Here is a 20044-nt window from a genome sequence, read left to right on the forward strand (position 1 = left end):
CTCATTTTCAACCACTTGCAACACATTGGCTGACAGATGGACCCAGAGTGCTGGAGTAACTCAGCGGGTCAGGCAGCATCTCTGGAGAACATTGATCCTTTCTCTCCAGAGAAGCTGCCTTTCCCGCTGAGTTACTACAGCACTTTGTGTTGACCTTCACTATAAACCAGCATCTGCACGTGCTTCCGAAGGGCGGCACGGTGGCGCAGCGATAGGGCTACTGCCTTACAGCGCCAGAGGCCCTGACTACGGGTGCTGACTGTACGTTCTCCCCGTGACCTGTGTGGGTTTTCACCGAGATCTTCGGGTTCATCTTACATTCCAAAGACGTACAGGTTTGTAGGTTAATTGGCTTCGGGTTAAATGTAAAATTGTCCCTGGTGTGTGTGTGTTAATATATGCAAGGAACGCTGGTCGGCGTGGACTCTGACCGTAGAGACTGTTTCCGCACTGTATCTCTAAACTAATTAAACCAAAACATAGTGGCTGATAGGGCGTTCCCCAGGAACCTGTGTGTGACTGTGTTCAGTCATAGATCAAATAAAAACTGGGCTGAAACTCGAGATTAAAAGAGAGATATTGATAGTTTTCCCGACAGTGAGTCAGTCTGTTTATCTCCAAGCCGTCCCAGTGGGTGGTGCGTTTTAACTGTGTGATGTGCGACTGGGCACAGGACCTGTTCCACACCCCAACTACTGGCGTGTCAGTCACATCATCAATAATAGAACGTTAATCTGTGCCTCGGGCACTTTCTGCTCACACCCTGCTTGTTGGAGTGAGTATATTATGATGACTGGTGCATGTTGCTGAAGGGTGGGGACTAGTCTGGCCCGGGGCAGAGTCACAAGTGCTGAGTCTGTGGGATAGTGTTGCGTCACCATCTTACTCTCACAGTAACTCTTGTCACCCGCAGTGATACAGGTGTCTTCAATACAAGTTCATGAGGAGCAGAGTTGGGCCGTTTATCTTAAAGATAGCAAGAGTCGGGGGATATGGTGAGAAGGCAGGAACAGGGCACTGAATGTGGATGATCAGCCATGATCACAGTGAATGGTGGTGCTGGCTCGAAGGGCCAAATGGCCTACTCCTGCGTCTATTGCCTATCAAGTCTACTCCACCATTCAATGATGGCTGGTCTATAATACACACAAAATGCTGGAATAACTCAGCGGGACAGGCAGAAAGGATAGAAGGAATGGGCGAGGTTTCGGGTTGAGACCCTTCGCCAAACTGAGTCGGGCTATCTTTCCCTCTCAACCCCATTCTCCTGCCTTCACCCCATAAGCCCTGACACTTGTACTAATCAAGAATCTATCAATCTTCACATTAAAAATATCAATATGCGGAGTTTGACCTCTTGCATTCTACCTGAGGCAGGGACACTAACCCCGTTTCACTGCTTTTCATGGGTGTCAGAGGTTATGGGGAGAAGGCAGGAGAATGGGGTTGAGAGGGAGAGATAGATCGGCCATGATTGAATGGCGGGGTAGATTTGAAACAGCGCCGAATTACCTAATTCTGCTTCTAGAATTTATGAATCCCCATTGGATTTGGGCGCTGACTAAGTAATGGATGGAATCTCTTGCAACTTCTCCAGTGTTCAATTTGGATCCTTTCTTGTCAATTGCCCTCGGGCACCTTCATCCCACTTATGCACCTGGGCCCCGTTGCATATTTTTCAAGCAGTATTAGACTTTATTTATAGGTTTTTTGTATAAAGACAATGTCAGATTGATTTCATGGGCGAGCGTGTGATGTGTGGTGCCGAGCCCACATTGTTGCGCTTTCTAAATCAGGGTCTCGCCTGGAAACGTCACCCATTCCTTCCCTCCAGAGATGCTGCCTGTCCCGCCAGTTACTCCAGCATTTTGTGTTTATCTTCGGTTTAAACCAGCATCTGCAGTTCCTTCCTGCGCTGTTAGTGTTCATGTTCCCTGGGAGATATGGAGAGATATGGAGAGATATGGAGAGATACAGGGAGATACAGGGAGATACAGGGAGATACAGGGAGATACGGGGGAGATACGGAGAGTGGTGAATCTCTGGAATTCTCTGCCACAGAAGGTAGTTGAGGCCACAGTTCATTGGCTATATTTAAGAGGGAGTTAGATGTGGCCCTTGTGGCTAAAGGGATCAGGGGGTATGGAGAGAAGGCAGGTACAGATACTGAGTTGGATGATCAGCCATGATCATATTGAATGGCGGTGCAGGCTCGAAGGGCCAAATGGCCTACTCCTGCACCTATTTTCTATGTTTCTATGTTTTTATACGGGGAGATACAGGGATATGGATTACGTGCAGGGGTTACAGAGGATAGTAATTTAATTTGGCATCATGTTTGCCATGAATGTTTTAACCAAAAGCGTTTGTTCGCAGATCCTCCCACATCCCAGCTATCTTTAATCAGACTTTACTGGACTTTATTTTGCACTAAACATTATTTGCAGTATCCTGTATCTGCACACAGTGGACGGCTCGATTGTAATCATGTATAGCCTTTCCGCTGCCTGGTTGGCACGCAACAAAAGCTTTTCGCTGCACACATGGTACACATGGCAATAGAGTAAACTGAATTAAATATGTTGTCGTGTTCTATGATCGAATATCCTCCTTGCCTGGCAGGTGATGGGTGGGTTAAATGCCATCCATCTGCCATTGAAAGTACAGCAGCATCACACAGTGGAGGAGTAGACTGACTCAGCATTCTGAGCAACCACAACCTTCTCTGTCATCCTTGGTTTCCCACATCACGTTCTCCCACCCAATGGGTGGATGTGGATGAGGCAACACTTGCCCTCTGCGTCAGCTGGCTGTCTAACCTAGTTTCTGAGGCACAAGGCTCACTGACTGAAATGTTGCCCAAGTGGCTGTTCATTGAGATGTGATCTTCTACTGCTCCCAGTCTCCCTCTCAGTCTGAAGAAGGGTCTCCGCACGAATCAGACCACCCGGTCAGGCAAACGCCTCTGCTGTCACGCTGCGAAAACAGAGAGGATGAGGCGGAGTTTCTTCCCACAGGCCATTGGAACCAAAAGGTCCTACAGCAAAGCAAGATAAATCACTCGACGATAAAGACGTAGTACGGTCATGGGCAGATTCGTGGGTAATTTTCGGCCCCATTTCCGTAAACCGGCTTCCGTCTCCGCACCAAAGATCCCGTAGCGGAGCAAAGATACTAGTGCGGAGACGGAAGCCGGTTACGGAAACATCCTCGTAAAAATGAAAGTTATTTGGGAAAAATCTTCTCCTCATTTTCAGAATTATAATTTATTAACACAAACTGTTCCCCCCCGCAACGTTGATTACACTGCGGGTCGGGTCGGGTTACTGAAATGGATGAAAAAAAGGCCCATGTTCCGCTCCGATGCGTACTACACGTCAGCCCATTGCATTTAGCAGGAGTGGTCTACCTAAAGGATCTTTGATTTGAACTGTAAATTCTAATCTCACCAGGGACTAATTTACTGTTGTGTCTTTTTTAATGTAGATACTGGTTCTGTTCTGTTGTTTTGCACAATCCGCTTTCATTTCACTGCACATCTTGTATGTGTATGTGACAAATAAACTGGACTTGACTTGTCACCCATTCCTTCTCTCCAGCGATGCTGTCTGTCCCGCTTAGTTACTCCAGCATTTTGTATCGGTCTCCCTCTCGAGTCCTGGGTTTAGTTTATTGTCACGTGTACCGAGGTACAGTGAAAAGCTTTTGTTGCGTGCTAACCAGTCATGGAAAGACAACACATGATTACAATCGATCCATTTACACTGTGCATGACAAAGGAAATATTGGTTAGTGCAAGATAAAGCCAGTAAAGTTCAATCAAAGATAGTCTGAGGGTCACCAATGAGGCAGATAGTAGTTCAGGACCGCACTCTAGTTGTTTGTAGGATGGTTCAGTTGCCTGATAACAGCTGGGAAGAAACTGTCCCTGAGTGCAAGATAAAGCCAGTAAAGTTCAATCAAAGATAGTCTGAGGGTCACCAATGAGGCAGATAGTAGTTCAGGACCGCACTCTAGTTGTTTGTAGGATGGTTCAGTTGCCTGATAACAGCTGGGAAGAAACTGTCCCTGAATCTGGAGGTGTGCGTTTTCACACTTCTGTACCTCTATGGGAGAGGGGAGAAGAGAGAGTGTCCGGGGTGAGACTGGTCCTTGATGATGCTGCTGGCCTTGCCGAGGCAGCGTGAGGTGTAGATGGAGTTAATTGAAGGGAGGTTAGTTGGTGCGATGGTCTGGGCTGCGTCCACGATTCAATGCTCCTCTAACCCGCTCTTGACCCCATCTACTTGCCCCACTCGTATTTAGAGTCTGAAGAAGGGTCTTGACCTCAACGCTCTGCAGTTTCGTGCCTGTCTCGGATGGAGCTGTTCCCAGTCCGTGTTGTGATTTGTCCAGGTTTAGCAGTGAGAGGCTGTGGTGTGGTGGAGTCTGTCTTGGCTCGATCCAATGGAGTGAGTTACTGATTGCCACATGTTCTTCCAAACGCTTGAAGCAGGGGAGAAGCATTGCTTCTCCTGCCACGAATACTTGGGGTGAGCTTGTAAATCTCTGGAGAAAGACACAAAGTGATGGAGTAACTCAGCGGGCCTCATCTCCAGAGATGCTGCCTGGCCTGTTGAGTTTCTCCAACATTTTAGACAATAGGTGCAGGAGTAGGCCATTTGGCCCTTCGAGCCAGCACCGCCATTCAATGTGATCATGCCTGATCATCCCCAATCAGTACCCCGTTCCTGCCTTCTCCCCATATCCCCTGACTCTGCTATTTTTAAGAGCCCTATCTAGCTCTCTCTTGAAAGCATCCAGAGAACCTGCCTCCACCGTCCTCTGAGGCAGAAAATTCCACCGATTTTGTGTCTATCTTTGGTGTAAACTGGCCTCTGCAGTTCCTTCCTCCTGGTTTAATGTATTGTTGATGATTGTCTATCTATCAGTAGTGCCGGGGTGACCAGACCATCAACAGTGCAAAGTGATGTAACAAAAACAACTCTATAGTAGATGGTTACTGGGGTCGGGTTGTCCAGGTTGGTTCAAGAGTCTGGTGGTTGTTTGGAAGAAGCTATTCTTGAACCTGGAGATCACTGTGGGGAATCTGGCCCAGGGAAGGAGATGAGTCCATGGGCAGGTCATTGATAATAAATATCCAGCAGACTAGAGGGGCAAGGTGACATCTTCCTCTCATGTTGTTGTTCTTGTGGGTGGATTTGTTTTTCAATCTGTGGGGCGGAACCACAAAAGTTCAGATTGCTTCAGACTTTCTTGTCTTGTGTGCACTGATCAATGCTTCGGGTTCGGACTTGTATGAAGCATGCAGGATATTGAACCTGTTTTGCTCATTTCTCATCTTGACCCTTGGCCTCCATCACAGTGAGGAGGTGCTTGGTGAACTCGCTGTGGTGGATGTTAATTTGTGTTTATTGTATGTTTTATTATTTATTATTGTGTATGACTGCAGGCAACGAAATTTTGTTCAGACCGAAAGGTCCGAATGACAATAAAGGAATCTAAATCTAAAATCTTTGGGTCGTCGCTGGTTGCCATGCTGGTTTCTGCTTTCGAGATCCTCCTCGTCTGCATCTGCACGATCTGCCTTCCAGTTGTGTAAATGCTGGCGGGGCTGGGCTTCTTGGTCAGTTGGAGTAGACTAGACATCACTCACCTCTGTGCCAGATTACTGCTCTGTGAAGGAATTTGGAAGACGGGGAGTGCGTGGGTTGGGTACAGAGTGAAGCAACCTCCGCACTGATTCGACCTTTACAGAGGTGTCTCAACGGTGCAGTTGCTGCCTTGTGGCACCAGACACCCGGGATCGCGGGTGCTGTCTGTACAGTGAACAGACAAACTCCGTACAGACAGCACCCGTAGTCGGGATCGATGGTCTGTGATGTTGATATGATAGAACTTTATTCATCCCGTTGCGGGGGGGGGGGGATTGGTCTGCCAACAATCACAACACGCAGCAAGTTCAATGCAAACTTGAAATTAAAATTCAACAAAAATGTGTTGGTCAGAGGTGTAGGAGGAGTAAGCAGTCGCCTGTTTGGCCCAGATTAAGCAAGTGTAGCTTCACAGGGAGCTGGCGATCTGCCTGCAGGGAACAGGCTGCCACCAGGGACTGTAATCATTTCTGGCAGACTGAATCAATGTCAATAAGTGATGATCAGTGCCAGGGCTGTCGCTTGCTTGGAGTTGCTGTTGTGGTATCTTACAGTGATGCAGGGCAAGATCTCACCACCCGAACCATTGGTGTGTTGTGTTTAGTTTACAGATACAGCGCGGAAACAGCCCATCAGCCCACCGAGTCCGTGCTGACCAGCGATCCCCGCACACTAACAGTATCCCACACACAGACACACACAGACACACCAGGGACAATTTACAATTAACGTACAAACCTGTTCGTCATTGGGTTGTGGGAGGAAACCGGAGCACCCAGAGCAAACCCACGCAGGTCGTGGGGAGATCGTACAAACTCCACAAAGACAGCACTTGAGGTCAGGATCGAACCCGCTGCGTCACTGCAGCCCAATTCCACAATGAGCAGCCTCCCCCTCCCTCCCCTGCCAACTTTTAGTCCCAGCTCATTATTGTTGGGACATCACAAGTGAATGTAAGTGGGACAGGCGGCATCTCTGGAGAGAATGAATGGGTGATGTTTCGGGTCGAGACCCTTCTTCAGACTCGACCCGAAACGTCGCCCATTCCGTCTCTCCAGAGATGCTACCTGTCCCGCTTAGTTACTCCAGCATTTTGGGTCTACCTTTGGTCTAAACCAGCACCTGCAGTTCCTTCCTACACAAGTAAACCTAATCCCAGCTGCTGTGATGGTTGATGGCACGAGGACAGACACTAGCTGCTAGTCGGGCAGCTGGACCGAGTCCCACCCAGGGGACAATGAACAGGCAGTCAGCAGCTGGACACATCTCCGCTAATGCCTGCAAGTGGCCTAAGGACACACTTCAGACCAAGAGTCAATACTTAAACATAATCCAAACGATTGCTTCTTGAGCCATCGGCTCACTTCTCTCGCCTACACCCTTAAACAAAGCTGACAAAGCCCAGATTCAGGGACAGTTTCTTCCCAGCTGTTATCAGGCAACTGAACCATCCCACCACAACCAGAGAGCAGTCCTGAACTACTATCTACCTCATCGGGGACACTCTTTGATCAGACTTTACTGGGTTTACCTTGCATTTAATGTTATTCCCTTATCATGTATCTGTTAGCTGTGGATGGCTCGATTATAAACATGTATAGTCTTTTGCTGACAGACACAAAATGCTGGAGTAACTCTGCGGGACAGGCAGCATCTCTGGAGAGAAGGAATGGGTGACGTTTCAGGTCGTGACTCTTCTGCAGACTTGCCTTTCTGCAGTCTGAAGAAGTGTTTCGGCCCGAAACGCCACGTATTTCCTTCGCTCCATAGATGCTGCTGCACCCGCTGAGTTTCACCAGCATTTTTGTCCACCTTTGCCTTTCTGCTGTCTGGTTAGCACCATGCAAAAGCTTTTCACTCCATCTCGGTACACGTGACAATAAACTACACTGAATTGGAAAAGAAAACTGGACTGAACTGACAAGGGTTTTTTTTTTTTTTTTTTTGCTCTGTGGCCAGCCCAACCTCTGCGGACATCTGTACCTGGAGTATTTAATTAAACTGCGAGCAAGTTAATAGGAGTGTCCTAATGTGCTTCCTGTGATGTAGCCTGTGGAGGGCAGGACACGTCATTTAGTGGAAACCAAACTGCGTTTCAGTGATTTTGCTGCCATTGAAGGTACGGATTGTAACATAGAAACATAGGGTGCAGGAGTAGGCCATTCGGCCCTTCGAGCCTGCTCCGCCATTCAATGTGATCATGGCGGATCATCCAACTCGGTATCCCCCTGATCCCTTTAACCCCCTGATCAAGGTGCCACATCTAACTCCCTCTTAAATATAGCCAATGAACTGGCCTCAACTACCTTCAGTGGCAGAGAATTCCACAGATTCACCACTCTCTGTGTGAAAAATGTTTTTTTCATCTCGGTCCTAAAAGACTTCCCTCTTATCCTTAAACTGTGACCCCTAGTTCTGGACTTCCCCAACATCGGGAATAATGTTCCTGCATCTAGCCTGTCCAAACCCCTTAAGAATTTTGTAAGTTTCTATAGGATTCCCCCCACTCAATCTTCTAAATTCTAGCGAGTACAAGCCGAGTCTATCCAGTCTTTCTTCATATGAAAGTCCTGCCATCCCAGGAATCAGTCTGGTGAACCTTCTCTGCACTCCCTCTATGGCAAGAATGTCTTTCCTCAGATTTGGAGACCAAAACTGTACGCAATACTCCAGGTGTGGTCTCACCAAGACCCTGTACAGCTGCAGTAGAACCTCCCTGCTCCTATACGCAAATCCTTTTGCTATGAATGATTTCAATGGTTTTGATGCCATTGAAGGTACGGGTTGTAGCCAAGAAGAAATGTCTTTGTCATGGACCTGACTAGGTGTCCTGCTCACTCTTAAATCACCCGATACGTGGCATTGTCCTTGTCCTGCCAACTATCTGTATTGCCTGATGATGTTGAGAGGAGCGGCGACTGTGCTTGTATTGGCTCCTGTGTGGACTGGCCAATTAATTATTGGACTGGAATCGCGTTACAGATTTATCTGTCGGCTTGGATTATTGATCGGGCAACGATTCAAATCTGACTACCACTGCTCCGTTTAGTTTAGAGATGCTGCATGGAAACAGGCCCTTCAGCACCGACCAGCGATCCCCGCACATTAACACTATCCCACACGCACTATGGACAGTTTTACATTTACACCGAGCCAATTAACCGACAAACCTGTACGTCTTTGGAATGTGGGAGGAAACTGAGCATCTTGGAGACAACCCACGGGGAGAACGTATAAACTCAGTGCAGACAGCACCTGTAGTCAGGATCGAACCCGAGTCTCTGGCGCTGTGAGGCAGCAACTCGACCGCTGCGCCACCGTGCCGCCCATAACAAGTTTAACAAGTTGGTTAGATTTTAATAATAAACTGGTTTCTAAAACTACTGGATGTTTGTAAAAAGCATGCGAGGATCACTGATTTCCTTCAGGGAAGGCTGCCTATTGACTTCATGAAGCCATAAGTGATAGGAGCTGAATTAGGCCATTCAGCCCATCAAGTGTACTCCGCCATTCAATCATGGCTGATCTATCTCTCCCTCTCAACCCCATTCTCCTGCCTTATCCCGACAACCTCTGACTCCTGACTTTGTTGGGTCCCCCCGACTTGCGACAATGTGGTTGGTTGACTCTTTGTTGCTTTCTGAGATTGTTGGGCCATCTTTCAGAGGGTGAGCAGAGTTGGGGTCTAAAAGCTGGTTTTTGCTACAATGGTCCTACCCAGGAACTAACTTTAACCACATGTAAACTAAACCAGAGGAACAAAACTATAAATGTGAGTCGGGTGTTTTTATGACTGTTGGCAGATCAGTTTCCCTCCTGGGATAAATAAAGTTCTATCAGATCCAGATTCAGAAAACTTTATTGTCTGTCATAACAGAAAACCTTCTTTGACGTGGCTCAACATACAGACAGGACAATGTACTGATAAGCAGTCATACAACACAGATTTCTGCGAGCACACACAGTGTGTATCGATCTTAAAAGCAAATATAAAGATTAAAAACTGTAAAAATAGACAAGATAAAAGTTGTGGATACGTGTAAAGTGACAATGCGTCAGGGTTAATTTGTCCATTGTTCATTTTTTTATTTAAGCTGTTTATGGCAATGGGTATGAATGAGTTTTTGTGGATGTTTTTCTTGGATTTTCTTGGACTTTATATCGGCAGCCTGATGGCAGAAGTATCTTATCAATGAGAAGTGGAAAACTTACTGTGATGCAGTGCGTGCAAGAAACTTGTAACAGTGCGATACCTGCGAGTTGGTCGGAAGGGACTGAGTTCCTGTTTGGGAAGATATGGATTTAGAATCCATGTACTTTAGAATTCACACTGTAGAGATGCAGCATGGAAACAGGCCCTTCAATAGGCAATAGACAATAGGTGCAGGAGTAGGCCATTTGGCCCTTCGAGCCAGCACCGCAATTCAATGTGATCATGACTGATCATCCCCAGTCAGTACCCCGTTCCTGCCTTCTCCCCATATCCCCTGACTCCGCTATTTTTAAGAGCTCTATCTTACTCTCTCGTGAAAGCATCCAGAGAACCTGCCTCCGTCGCCCTCTGAGGCAGAGAATTCCACACACTCACAACTCACAGAAAAAGTGTTTTCTCGCCTCCGTTCTAAATGGCTTACCCCTTATTCTTAAACTGTGGCCCCTAGCTTGGACTCCCCCCAACATCGGGAACATGTTTCCTGCCTCTAGCGTGTCCAAACCCTTAACAATCTTATGTGTTTCAATGAGTTCCCCTCTTATTCTTCTGAACTCCAGAGTGTACAAGCCCAGCTGCTTCATTCTCTCAGCATATGACAGTCCAGCCATCCCGGGAATTAACCTTGCAAACCTATGCTGCACTCCCTCAATAGCAAGAATTTGTTCCACTAAGTCCACGCTGACCAGTACTCGAGCACTATACTACACAATAGTGACAATTTACAAAAAGCCAATTAGCTTACAAACCTGCACGTCTTTGGAGTGTGGGAGGAAACCGGAGCACCCGGAGAAAACCCACGCGCTCATAGGGAGAACGTGCAAACTCCGTAGTGACAGCACCCGAGGTCAGTATGGCCCAGGTCTCTGGCGCTGTGAGGCAGCAGCTCTTCCCGCTGCTCCACCGTGACTCTTGTATGCCTCTTTTAAAATGGAACCACGTTGGTGTAAGATTGCAGAGTCTCAACAGCGGAGTGTGGGGGTGTGTATCTATCTCTCGTTGTCATAGCCACCGGACAGAGAGATATTCTCTTCCAGTTGTAACTTGCCTCCAGGAGTTGTTGTCTCTCTGATCACTCGATTTGTCCCAGATACCCAGGCACGGTGGCGCAGCGGTAGAGTTGCTGCCTCACAGCGCCAGAGACCCGGGTTCAATCCCGACTACAGCCACTGTCCGTACGGGAGTTTGTACGTTCTCCCCGTGACCTGCGAGGGTTTTCTCTGAGATCTACAGTTTCATCTCGCACTCCAAACACGTACAGGTTTGTAGGTTAATTGGCTTTAGCAAAATTGTAAATTGTCCCGACTGTGTGTGTGTGTGTGTAGAATGGTGTTAATGTGCAGGGATCACTGGTCAGCGTGGACTCGGTGGGCTGAAGTGTCTGTTTCTGCGCTGTATCTCTAAACTAAAGTAAACTAACACTGAAGCTGTCTATGTCTTTGTGATTGCAGCGTGAAAGATGGAGGCGTATGATTCTGAGTCGGCCAGCAAGGTGGCCCTTTGGCAGCAGAGCTACATGGACTCTGGCATCCACTCCGGGATCAACACCAATGTGCCCTCGCTGAACGGCAAGGGGGATGCAGAGGACTGGAAGCAGGGAGGATATACGGTCACCACCACCACCTACACCACAAACCAAATGCCTGGTAGGTACCCACTCTAACCTGCATCTCGTCAATGGGTGGATGTGGAGCAAGGGCTCAGATCCATATCGATTGAGTATAGACGTTGGGAGGTCATGTTGCAGTTATATAAAACGTTGGTGAGGCTGTATTTGGAGCTGGGGTGGGGAACCTGCAGCCTTCTAGGCCATTAAGTGCGGCCTTTTGAATGAATCCAAATTTTGTAGAACAAATCCTTTTAATTTTTATTGATATGTTTTTGTTCGTCTTGTATTATTTTAATTTTAATCTAAAAACGAACATTTTTAAAATACCAAAGAGTAAAAGAAGATTCAACAAAATAATCCTCCCCGACTGACGGCCGCAAGGAAAACATTAGTAAGTCATGAGGACAACATAATGTACATTTTGAAGTATACCTAATTGAAGTTTCTTGTATGCGGCCTTATTAGATTACAGCTAACTTAATGTGGCATTCCAACATGGAAAGATTCCCCACCCCTGATTTGGAGCAACAGTTTCCAACCTGCGGGTAAATTGAAACCCAAGGGTTAAACTTTCCCTGAATTTGTTGATTCTGGATTTGTACATATTTTTTCCTCATTGACTGACTGCGTTTGGTTCTGGTATACCGGTATCTGTTCATCATCAGTTGTTCATAAATAAGTGAAATAACATTGTTATGTGCTTTTAAAGTTGCCAGGGGTAAACGGGACGGACAAGGTTGGGAGCCCCTGATTTAGAGTATTGTGTACCGTTCTGGGTACCAATGTTTTTTTTTTTTTTTTTTATTTTATTTTTTTTTTAAATTTTTTTTTATTTTTTTTTTTTTATTAGAAGTACGGTAAATTACAATTCTACACAACACATATATCTTGATACATTTTTTGTACCGCTTCATTTTTTTTTTTTTAGAGCTTTAAGAAAAAGGTAGAAGTAAGGAAAGTAAAGAAAGTGCAAGAGAGTCGTGCAGTGCGAGAGTGTAAGGAAAAGAAAGCCCCTTAGGAAAGAAGTTAGAGAAGGAAGTAAAGTGAGAAAATAGACCCTAGAAAAGAAAGAAAGAGAAAGTAGAAACAATCGCTCTATTATAACATTAAACTCCGCAGAAAGGGGACTACCAACCAAGTCTGTTTTTGTTATTTTACCTCCCGTTACCTGGGTACCAATGTTACGGGAAAGATATTGTCTAGCTGGAAAGGGCACAGAGAAGACTTACGAGGATGTTGCCAGGACTAGAGGGTGTGAGCTACAGGCCGAGGTTGAGTAGGCTGGGTCTCTATTCCTTGGAGCGCAGGAGGATGAGGGGTGATCTTATAGAGGTGTATAAAATCATGAGAGGAATAGATCGGGTAGATGCACAGAGTAGGTGAATCGGGTAGAGTCTTTTGCCCAGAGTAGGTGAATTGAGGACCAGAGGACATAGGTTCAAGGTGAAGGGGAAAAGATTTAATAGGAATCTGCGGGGTAACTTTATTTACACAGAGGGGTGGTGGCTGTATGGAACAAGCTGCCAGAGGAGGTAGTTGAAGCTGGGACTATCCCAATGTTTAAGACCCAGTTAGACAGGTACATGGATAGGACCGGTTTGGAGGGATATGGACCAAGCGCAGGCAGGTGGGACTAGTGTCGCTGGGACATGTTGGCCGGTGTGGGCGAGTTGGCCGAAGGGCCTGTTTCCGCACTGTGTGACTCTGTGTAATTTCTGAAAATCCAAACTACATTGACTGTGCCGTGACTGCCATTCTGTAACCCCCATGACCCTCCTGCCCCTGCCATGACCCCCCCCCACCCCCGCAGTGACCCCACGCCATAACCTGTTCTCTTGCCCCCCCCCCCCCCCCCCCCCCCCCCGCAGAAATGGAGGAGCAGTTAGCGTCGACACGGGGCCAGCGCGTGCGGGCAGCCATGTTCCCCGAGACCCTGGAGAGCGGTGTCCGCATCCTGTCCACCCAGACTGACCCTGGCCAGGAGACCAATGTCCAGAAGCTGTCCGAGTCGTCGCAGATGCTGAAGGCCGCCATCGTGCAACTCATCAATTACCAGGACGATGCGGAGTTGGCCACCCGCGCCATCCCCGAGCTCACCAAACTCCTCAACGATGAAGACCAGGTACTGGGCTCACGGGCGTGGATACACAACGTTGCAGTCACTCAGCCAGGCAGGCTGCACCTCTCCCAGCTTCCTGCGTACACTCAGTGGGAGGGAGCATAGGTGATAGGAGGTCGTTGAGGCAGGTACTATCGCAACATTTAATAAGAAGCATTTACACAGGCACAGGTTTAGGGGATATGGGTCAAACACAGGCTGGTGGGACCAATGTAGTAGGGACATGTTGGTTAGTTTGGGCAAGTTGGGCTGAAGGGCCTATTTCCACACTGTATCACTCTCTGAGAATCCCTCCTCATCTCTGGTCAACCTGGCAAAAGCCCTGATGACAATAAACTAAACTAACCAACATGTCCTCTCTGTTAATCTGGGGAGAAGGCAGGAGAATGGGGTTGAGAGGAGAGGGAAAGATAGATCAGCCATGATCGAATGGTGCAGTAGATTGGGTGGTGAATGTACAGAATTCTTGTACGATTAGATTAGTAGCTAGCTAGTTAGTAGCTAGTTGGCAAGTTGGCCTCGTGTCCACGCCAGCTCCATAGAATAACCTCATCATTTGGACAGGTACATGGATAGGACAGGATTCGAGGGATATGGGACAAGCAGAGAGACGGGTGGGGCTAGTATAGCTGGGACATGATGGTTGGTTTGGGCTGAAGGGCCTGTTTCCACGCTGTATGACTGATTCTATCAACACTGCAGGCCCTCTGACTCCAGCTCATCCTTTGCATTGGTGGCATTTTCTTCACTATAGATTTATTCTGGTCACGTGTACTGAGGTACAGTGAAAAGCTATCCCATCAAATCCGATAACCCTACACGTAAATCCAATCAAGCCAAACTCCAGCACAATAGGTTGAACAAAGTGGCAGATGCAGAGTGCAGAATATAGTTCTCACCCGGAGAAAACCCATGCAGGTCACAGGGAGAGCATGCAAACACCGTGCAGTCAGCACCCATAGTCAGGATCGAACCCGAGTCTCTGGAGCTGTGAAGCAGTAGCTCTGGCTCTATCCCACGTTCCTGAGGATTCGAGGATGGATGACAAGGTTGACCCGCAGCAATGTTGGAGGGTCAAGTGTTTTATTGTCCATGTGTCCCAGATAGAACAATGACATTCTTGCTGGCAGCAGCACAGCACAATATGTAAACACACGTACGCGTGTACACACGTACACGTACGCGTACACACACACACACGCACGCGTACACACACACACACACACACGTACACAAACGTACACACACACACATACACACACACACACGTACACACGTACACACACACACACACACACACACACACACACACATACGTACACACACACACGCACACACACGTACACACACACGTACGCACACGCACACACACACACACACACGTACACACATACACACACGTCTATGTAGTTTGGAGCTTATTTGAGGTTGTATTTAATAGCCTGATGGTTGTAGGGAAGAAGCTGTTCCTGAACCTGGACCATAGACAATAGGTGCAGGAGTAGGCCATTCAACCCTTCGAGCCAGCACTGCCATTCAATGTGATCATGGCTGATCATCCCCAATCAATACCCCGTTCCTGCCTTCTCCACATATCCCCTGACTCCGCTATTTTTAAGAGCCCTATCCAGCTCTCTCTTGAAAGCATCCAGAGAACCGGCCTCCACCGCCCGCCCCCTGAGGCAGAGAATTCTCCGTAGTTTTGCGGCTGGTGTGGCTACCCTGTTGTGAGCTGTTGTGTTTCCCCGCCGTTGTAGGTTATTGTCAGCAAGGCCACCATGATCGTCAACCAGCTGGTGAAGAAGGATGCGTCGTGCCGCGCCCTGGAGCAGTCGCCGCAGATGGTGGCTGCGGTGGTACGGACCATGCAGAACACCAACGACATGGAGACAGCCCGGCACGCAGCCGGGATCCTCCACAACTTCTCCCACCACCGCGACGGCATGCTGGCTATCTTCAAATCGGGCGGCATCCCCGCTCTGGTCAGGATGTTGAGGTAAGCTACAAACTACACCTGTCTTTAGCACCACCTCACACAGGTAAGAAGCTTTCAAATGTAAAAGGCCGGAAATCTTAAATAAGTTGGCAAACTAGTTCCGTTTATTGTCACGTGTACCGAGGTACAGTGAAAAGCTTATGTTGCGTTTCCTCAAAGAGGAAAGTTAATACCCAAACTCTTATTCAGTGGGGCAGCCACTCAGTCGATCAGCTGCTTCCTAAACGATTACTTGTGGCGTGGCACCGTGCCAAAACCCTGCTGTAAATCTCCAGCACAGTTTGCCCGCTATTTCGTTTTTCTCCACACTATGTTACACATTCACTGAGCTCCAGATACTTGATGAAACATGACTTCCCTTTCTCAAAACCACGCTGACCTTGCCCCCCCACCTTGAGTTCTCCCAAGTCCTCCGCCAAGTTGTGACATATCTAACAACAGGGTGGCATCGAACCACAGTGGTTGAGTTGCTGCCTCACAGCGCCTGAGTCATGGGTTCGATCCTGACCTCTGGTGCTGTCTAGGTAATGTTTGTACCTCCCACCTCCCCTGAATCTGCATGGGTGCTCTGGTTTCCTCCCACATCCCAAAGACGTGTGAGTTTGTAGGTTAATTAGTCCTCTGTGAATTGCCCCTAGTGTGTAGGATGTGAGTGGGATAAGATTGAATTAGTATGTGGCTGATGAATGGTCGGCCTGGACCTGCTGGACCCAAAGGCCCTGTTTTACCCATTTTCCCCCCCACCCCCCCCCGACTCTGAAGAAGGATTTTGACCCAAAACGTCACCTTTGTTTGGGTTGCCCAGTGGACACAAGGAGACGGTAGACCCGTCCCATTGTGATGGTGAGCAACCCTAACACTGAACTGGAGACGGGGTCTATATCAGGACATCCCCCACCCCCCTCCTGCCCCACTGCATCATTCACTGTGGTCTTCTCATAAGACAGGAACGGGTTAATCAGCAATAGTCACAGAGTGCTGGAGTAACTCAGCGGATCAGGCAGCATCTCTGGAGAACATCGGATAGGTGACGTTTCCTCTAATGTCACCTATCCATGTCCTCCAGAGATGCTGCCTGACCCGCTGAGTTACTCCAGCACTTTGTGTCTATCTTTGGTATAAACCAGCACCTGCAGTTCCTTCCTGCATCAGACTTTCTTCAACATGTGTCGAGCTGTTGACTGATGTTTCAACCTGTCCCTCCAGCTCTCCCGTCGAGTCCATCTTGTTCTACGCCATCACCACCCTGCACAACCTGCTGCTCCACCAGGAGGGAGCCAAGATGGCGGTGCGCTTGGCCGACGGGCTACAGCGGATGGTTCCTCTGCTGAAGAAGAGCAACGTGAAGTTCCTGGCCATCACCACCGACTGCCTGCAACTGCTCGCCTACGGGAACCAGGAGAGCAAGGTGCTGACCACTCGTCTGCCGCTGATGTGTCTAGAAACATAGAAAATAGGTGCAGGAGTAGGCCATTCGGCCCTTCGAGCCTGCACTGCCATTCAATATGATCATGTCTGATCATCCAACTCCGTATCCTGTACCTGCCTTCTCTCCATACCCCCTGATCCCTTTAGCCACAAGGACCACATCTAACTCCCTCTTAAATATAGCCAATTAACTGGCCTCAACTACCTTCTGTGGCAGAAATTTCCACAGATTCACCACTCTCTGTGTGAAAAATGTTTTAATCATCTCGGTCCTAAAGGACTTCCCCCTTATCCTTAAACTGTGACCCCTTGTTCTGGACTTCCCCAACATCGGGAACAATCTTCCTGCATCTAGCCTGTCCAACTCCTTAAGAATTTTGTAAGTTTTTATAAGATTCCCCCCTCAATCTTTTAAATTCCAGTGAGTACAAGCCGAGCCTATCCAGTCTTTCTTCATATGAAAGTCCTGACATCCCTGTAATCAGTCTGGTGAATCTTCTCTGTACTCCCTCTATGGCAAGAATGTCTTTCCGTGCTGGCCAATGGAAGCCCACAGTGTTTGAGTGGGGGTGGGGGGGCCAATGGAAGCCCACAGTGTTTGAGTGGGGGTGGGGGGGCTGTTGGCAAGGGGCAAGGCAGACAGCATCAGAGTGGCGGCACGGTGGAGCAGCGGGTAGAGCTGCTGCCTCACAGCACCAGTGACCCGGGTCCGATCCTGACATCGGGCGCTGTCTGTACAGAGTCTACGTTCTCCCCATGACCTGCGTGGGTTTTCTCCGCGATCTCCAATTTCCTCCCACATGTCAAAGACGTACAGGTTTGTCCATTAATTGGCTTGGTATGAACGCAATTTCTCCCCAGTGTTTAGAAACATGTAAAATAGGTGCAGGAAGAGGCCATTCGGCCCATTCGAGCCAGCACTGCCATTCATTGTGATCATGACTGATCGTCCCCTATCAATAACCCGTGCCTGCCTTCTCCCTATATATCTTGACTCCACTAGCCCCTAGAGCTCTATCTAACTCTCTCTTAAATCCATCCAGTGACTTGGCCTCCACTGACCTCTGTGGCAGGGAATTCCATAAATTCACAACTCTCTGGGTGAAAAAGTTTTTCCTCGCCTCGGTCTTAAATGACCTCCCCTTTATTCTAAGGCTGTGGCCCCTGGCTGTGGACTCGCCCAACGTTGGGAACATTTCTCCTTTTGTAAGATAGTGTTAATGTGTGGGGATGGCTGGTTGGGGCGGTCTTGGTGGGCCGAAGGGCCTGGGTTCCTTCGCTGTTTCCCTGAACTAAACCTTGCTGGAGTTGTCAGCATCTTGAGGGGGGTGAATCTGGGGCAGGATATGTAGCCCGCACCTTGCCATGTGAACACCCTTGAACTGCCGCTGTTGTGATTTCTCAGCTGATTATCTTGGCCAATGGAGGCCCCGCTGCCCTTGTCCACATCATGAGGACCTACAACTACGAGAAGCTGCTCTGGACCACCAGTCGTGTCCTCAAGGTGCTGTCCGTCTGTCCCAGCAACAAGCCCGCCATCGTGGAAGCAGGTAAGCCACCCGCGGCTTTTTGGAGGGTGTGGGATGGAACTGCAGATGCTGGTTCATGCACCGAAGACTGACACAAAATGCTGGAGTAACTCAGCGGGACAGGCAGCGCCTCTGGAGAGAAGGAATGGGTGATGTTTCGGGTCGTCGAGACGACCCGAAACGACACCCATTCCTTCTTCTCCAGAGATGCTGCCGATCCCGCTGAGTTGATAAACCACTCATGATGGGATGCTCACTCGCCCTGGGTGTGTGAGAGGGAGCCTTCTTCATCATTCAGACTGATTGTCTGGGGAGAGGGAGTCTAGAGATATGGAAGAATAAGTTGTTGGATCTGTCATTTTCACACCTTACCCTTCCATATCTCTAGTTTCCCCTCACTCTCTCCCCTGACTCGGTCTGAAGCAGGGGGTTTCGACCCAAAAGTCACCCATTCCTTCTCTCCACAGATGCTGCCTGACCCGCTGAGTTACTCCAGCATTTTGTGTCAACTGTTCACAGCGGGTATACTGGGGACAGTTATAAGCAACGTGAATCGACAGGGAACAGGCTGTCTTGGATCTAGTTATGTGTAATTAGACATGATTCGCTAACATCTCATTGTGAAGAATCCTTTGGGAAAGAACAGTTGGAATTGGAATAGATTTTCATATTTGTGAAACTTTGCATCTGAAACCCGTGTCTTGAAGCCAATAACAAAGATGTGAGCTAAATAGGACAGGGAAGATGCAGGGGTGCAATAGGTGCAGGAGTAGGCCATTCGGCCCTTCGAGCCAGCACCGCCATTCAATGTGATCATGGCTGATCATCCACAATCAGTACCCTGTTCCTGCCTTTCCCTGACTCCGCTATATTTAAGAGACCTATCTAACTCTTTTCTTATTGAGGATATCTTGACAAGTAAGATGGAGCTAAACTGTGGAAATAGTTTACAATTTTCAGCAGTTCGAGTCTATTGAGAAATATTGTAATGGTTCTGAAAAGTACCCGATTAGTCAAATGCTTTATTATCATATGTCCCAGAACAATTACATTCTTACTTACAGCAGCATAACACAATGTGTAAACATAGTACACTGTAAACAACATGATAAATGAGAAAAAAGTATATATGTGTGTGTATATATATATGTGTGTGTGTGTATATATATATGTGTGTGTGTGTATATATATATATATATATGTGTTGTGTATATATATATGTGTGTGTGTGTATGTATGTGTATATATATGTGTGTGTGTATATGTATATATGTGTTTATGTTCACACATATATTACACACGCGCACATATATACGCACATATACATACACACGCAGAAAAATCAAACAAACAGTGCAAAAGGACAAAACCCTTGCCCCCCCCCCCCAAGTCTGTCGTTCTGAGCTTAGTGGAGGCTGCCGTGTTTAATAGCCTGATTGATGGCTTTTGGGAAGAAGCTGCTGCTGAGCCAGGACGTTCCAGTTTTGTGGTTGGCTCGG

General features: G+C 48.0%; 1 protein-coding gene across 5 annotated transcripts in view; it reads left to right on the forward strand.

Annotated features, from left to right (window-relative positions):
- Positions 1-20044, forward strand: part of LOC129710159 (catenin beta-1-like) — a 57571-nt gene that overhangs the window by 27389 nt on the left and 10138 nt on the right. For all 5 annotated transcript variants that reach the window (XM_055656931.1, XM_055656932.1, XM_055656934.1 and 2 more), the window contains exons 2-6: positions 11316-11510; positions 13342-13595; positions 15350-15588; positions 16795-16996; positions 18422-18566. In XM_055656931.1, coding sequence (XP_055512906.1) covers positions 11324-11510; positions 13342-13595; positions 15350-15588; positions 16795-16996; positions 18422-18566 — 1027 coding nt within the window. In that variant the 5' untranslated portion in view covers positions 11316-11323. The remainder of the gene's footprint in view (positions 1-11315; positions 11511-13341; positions 13596-15349; positions 15589-16794; positions 16997-18421; positions 18567-20044) is intronic.

This window comes from Leucoraja erinacea, chromosome 27 (assembly GCF_028641065.1).
Source record: "Leucoraja erinacea ecotype New England chromosome 27, Leri_hhj_1, whole genome shotgun sequence".
NCBI classification, from domain to species: Eukaryota; Metazoa; Chordata; class Chondrichthyes; order Rajiformes; family Rajidae; genus Leucoraja; species Leucoraja erinaceus.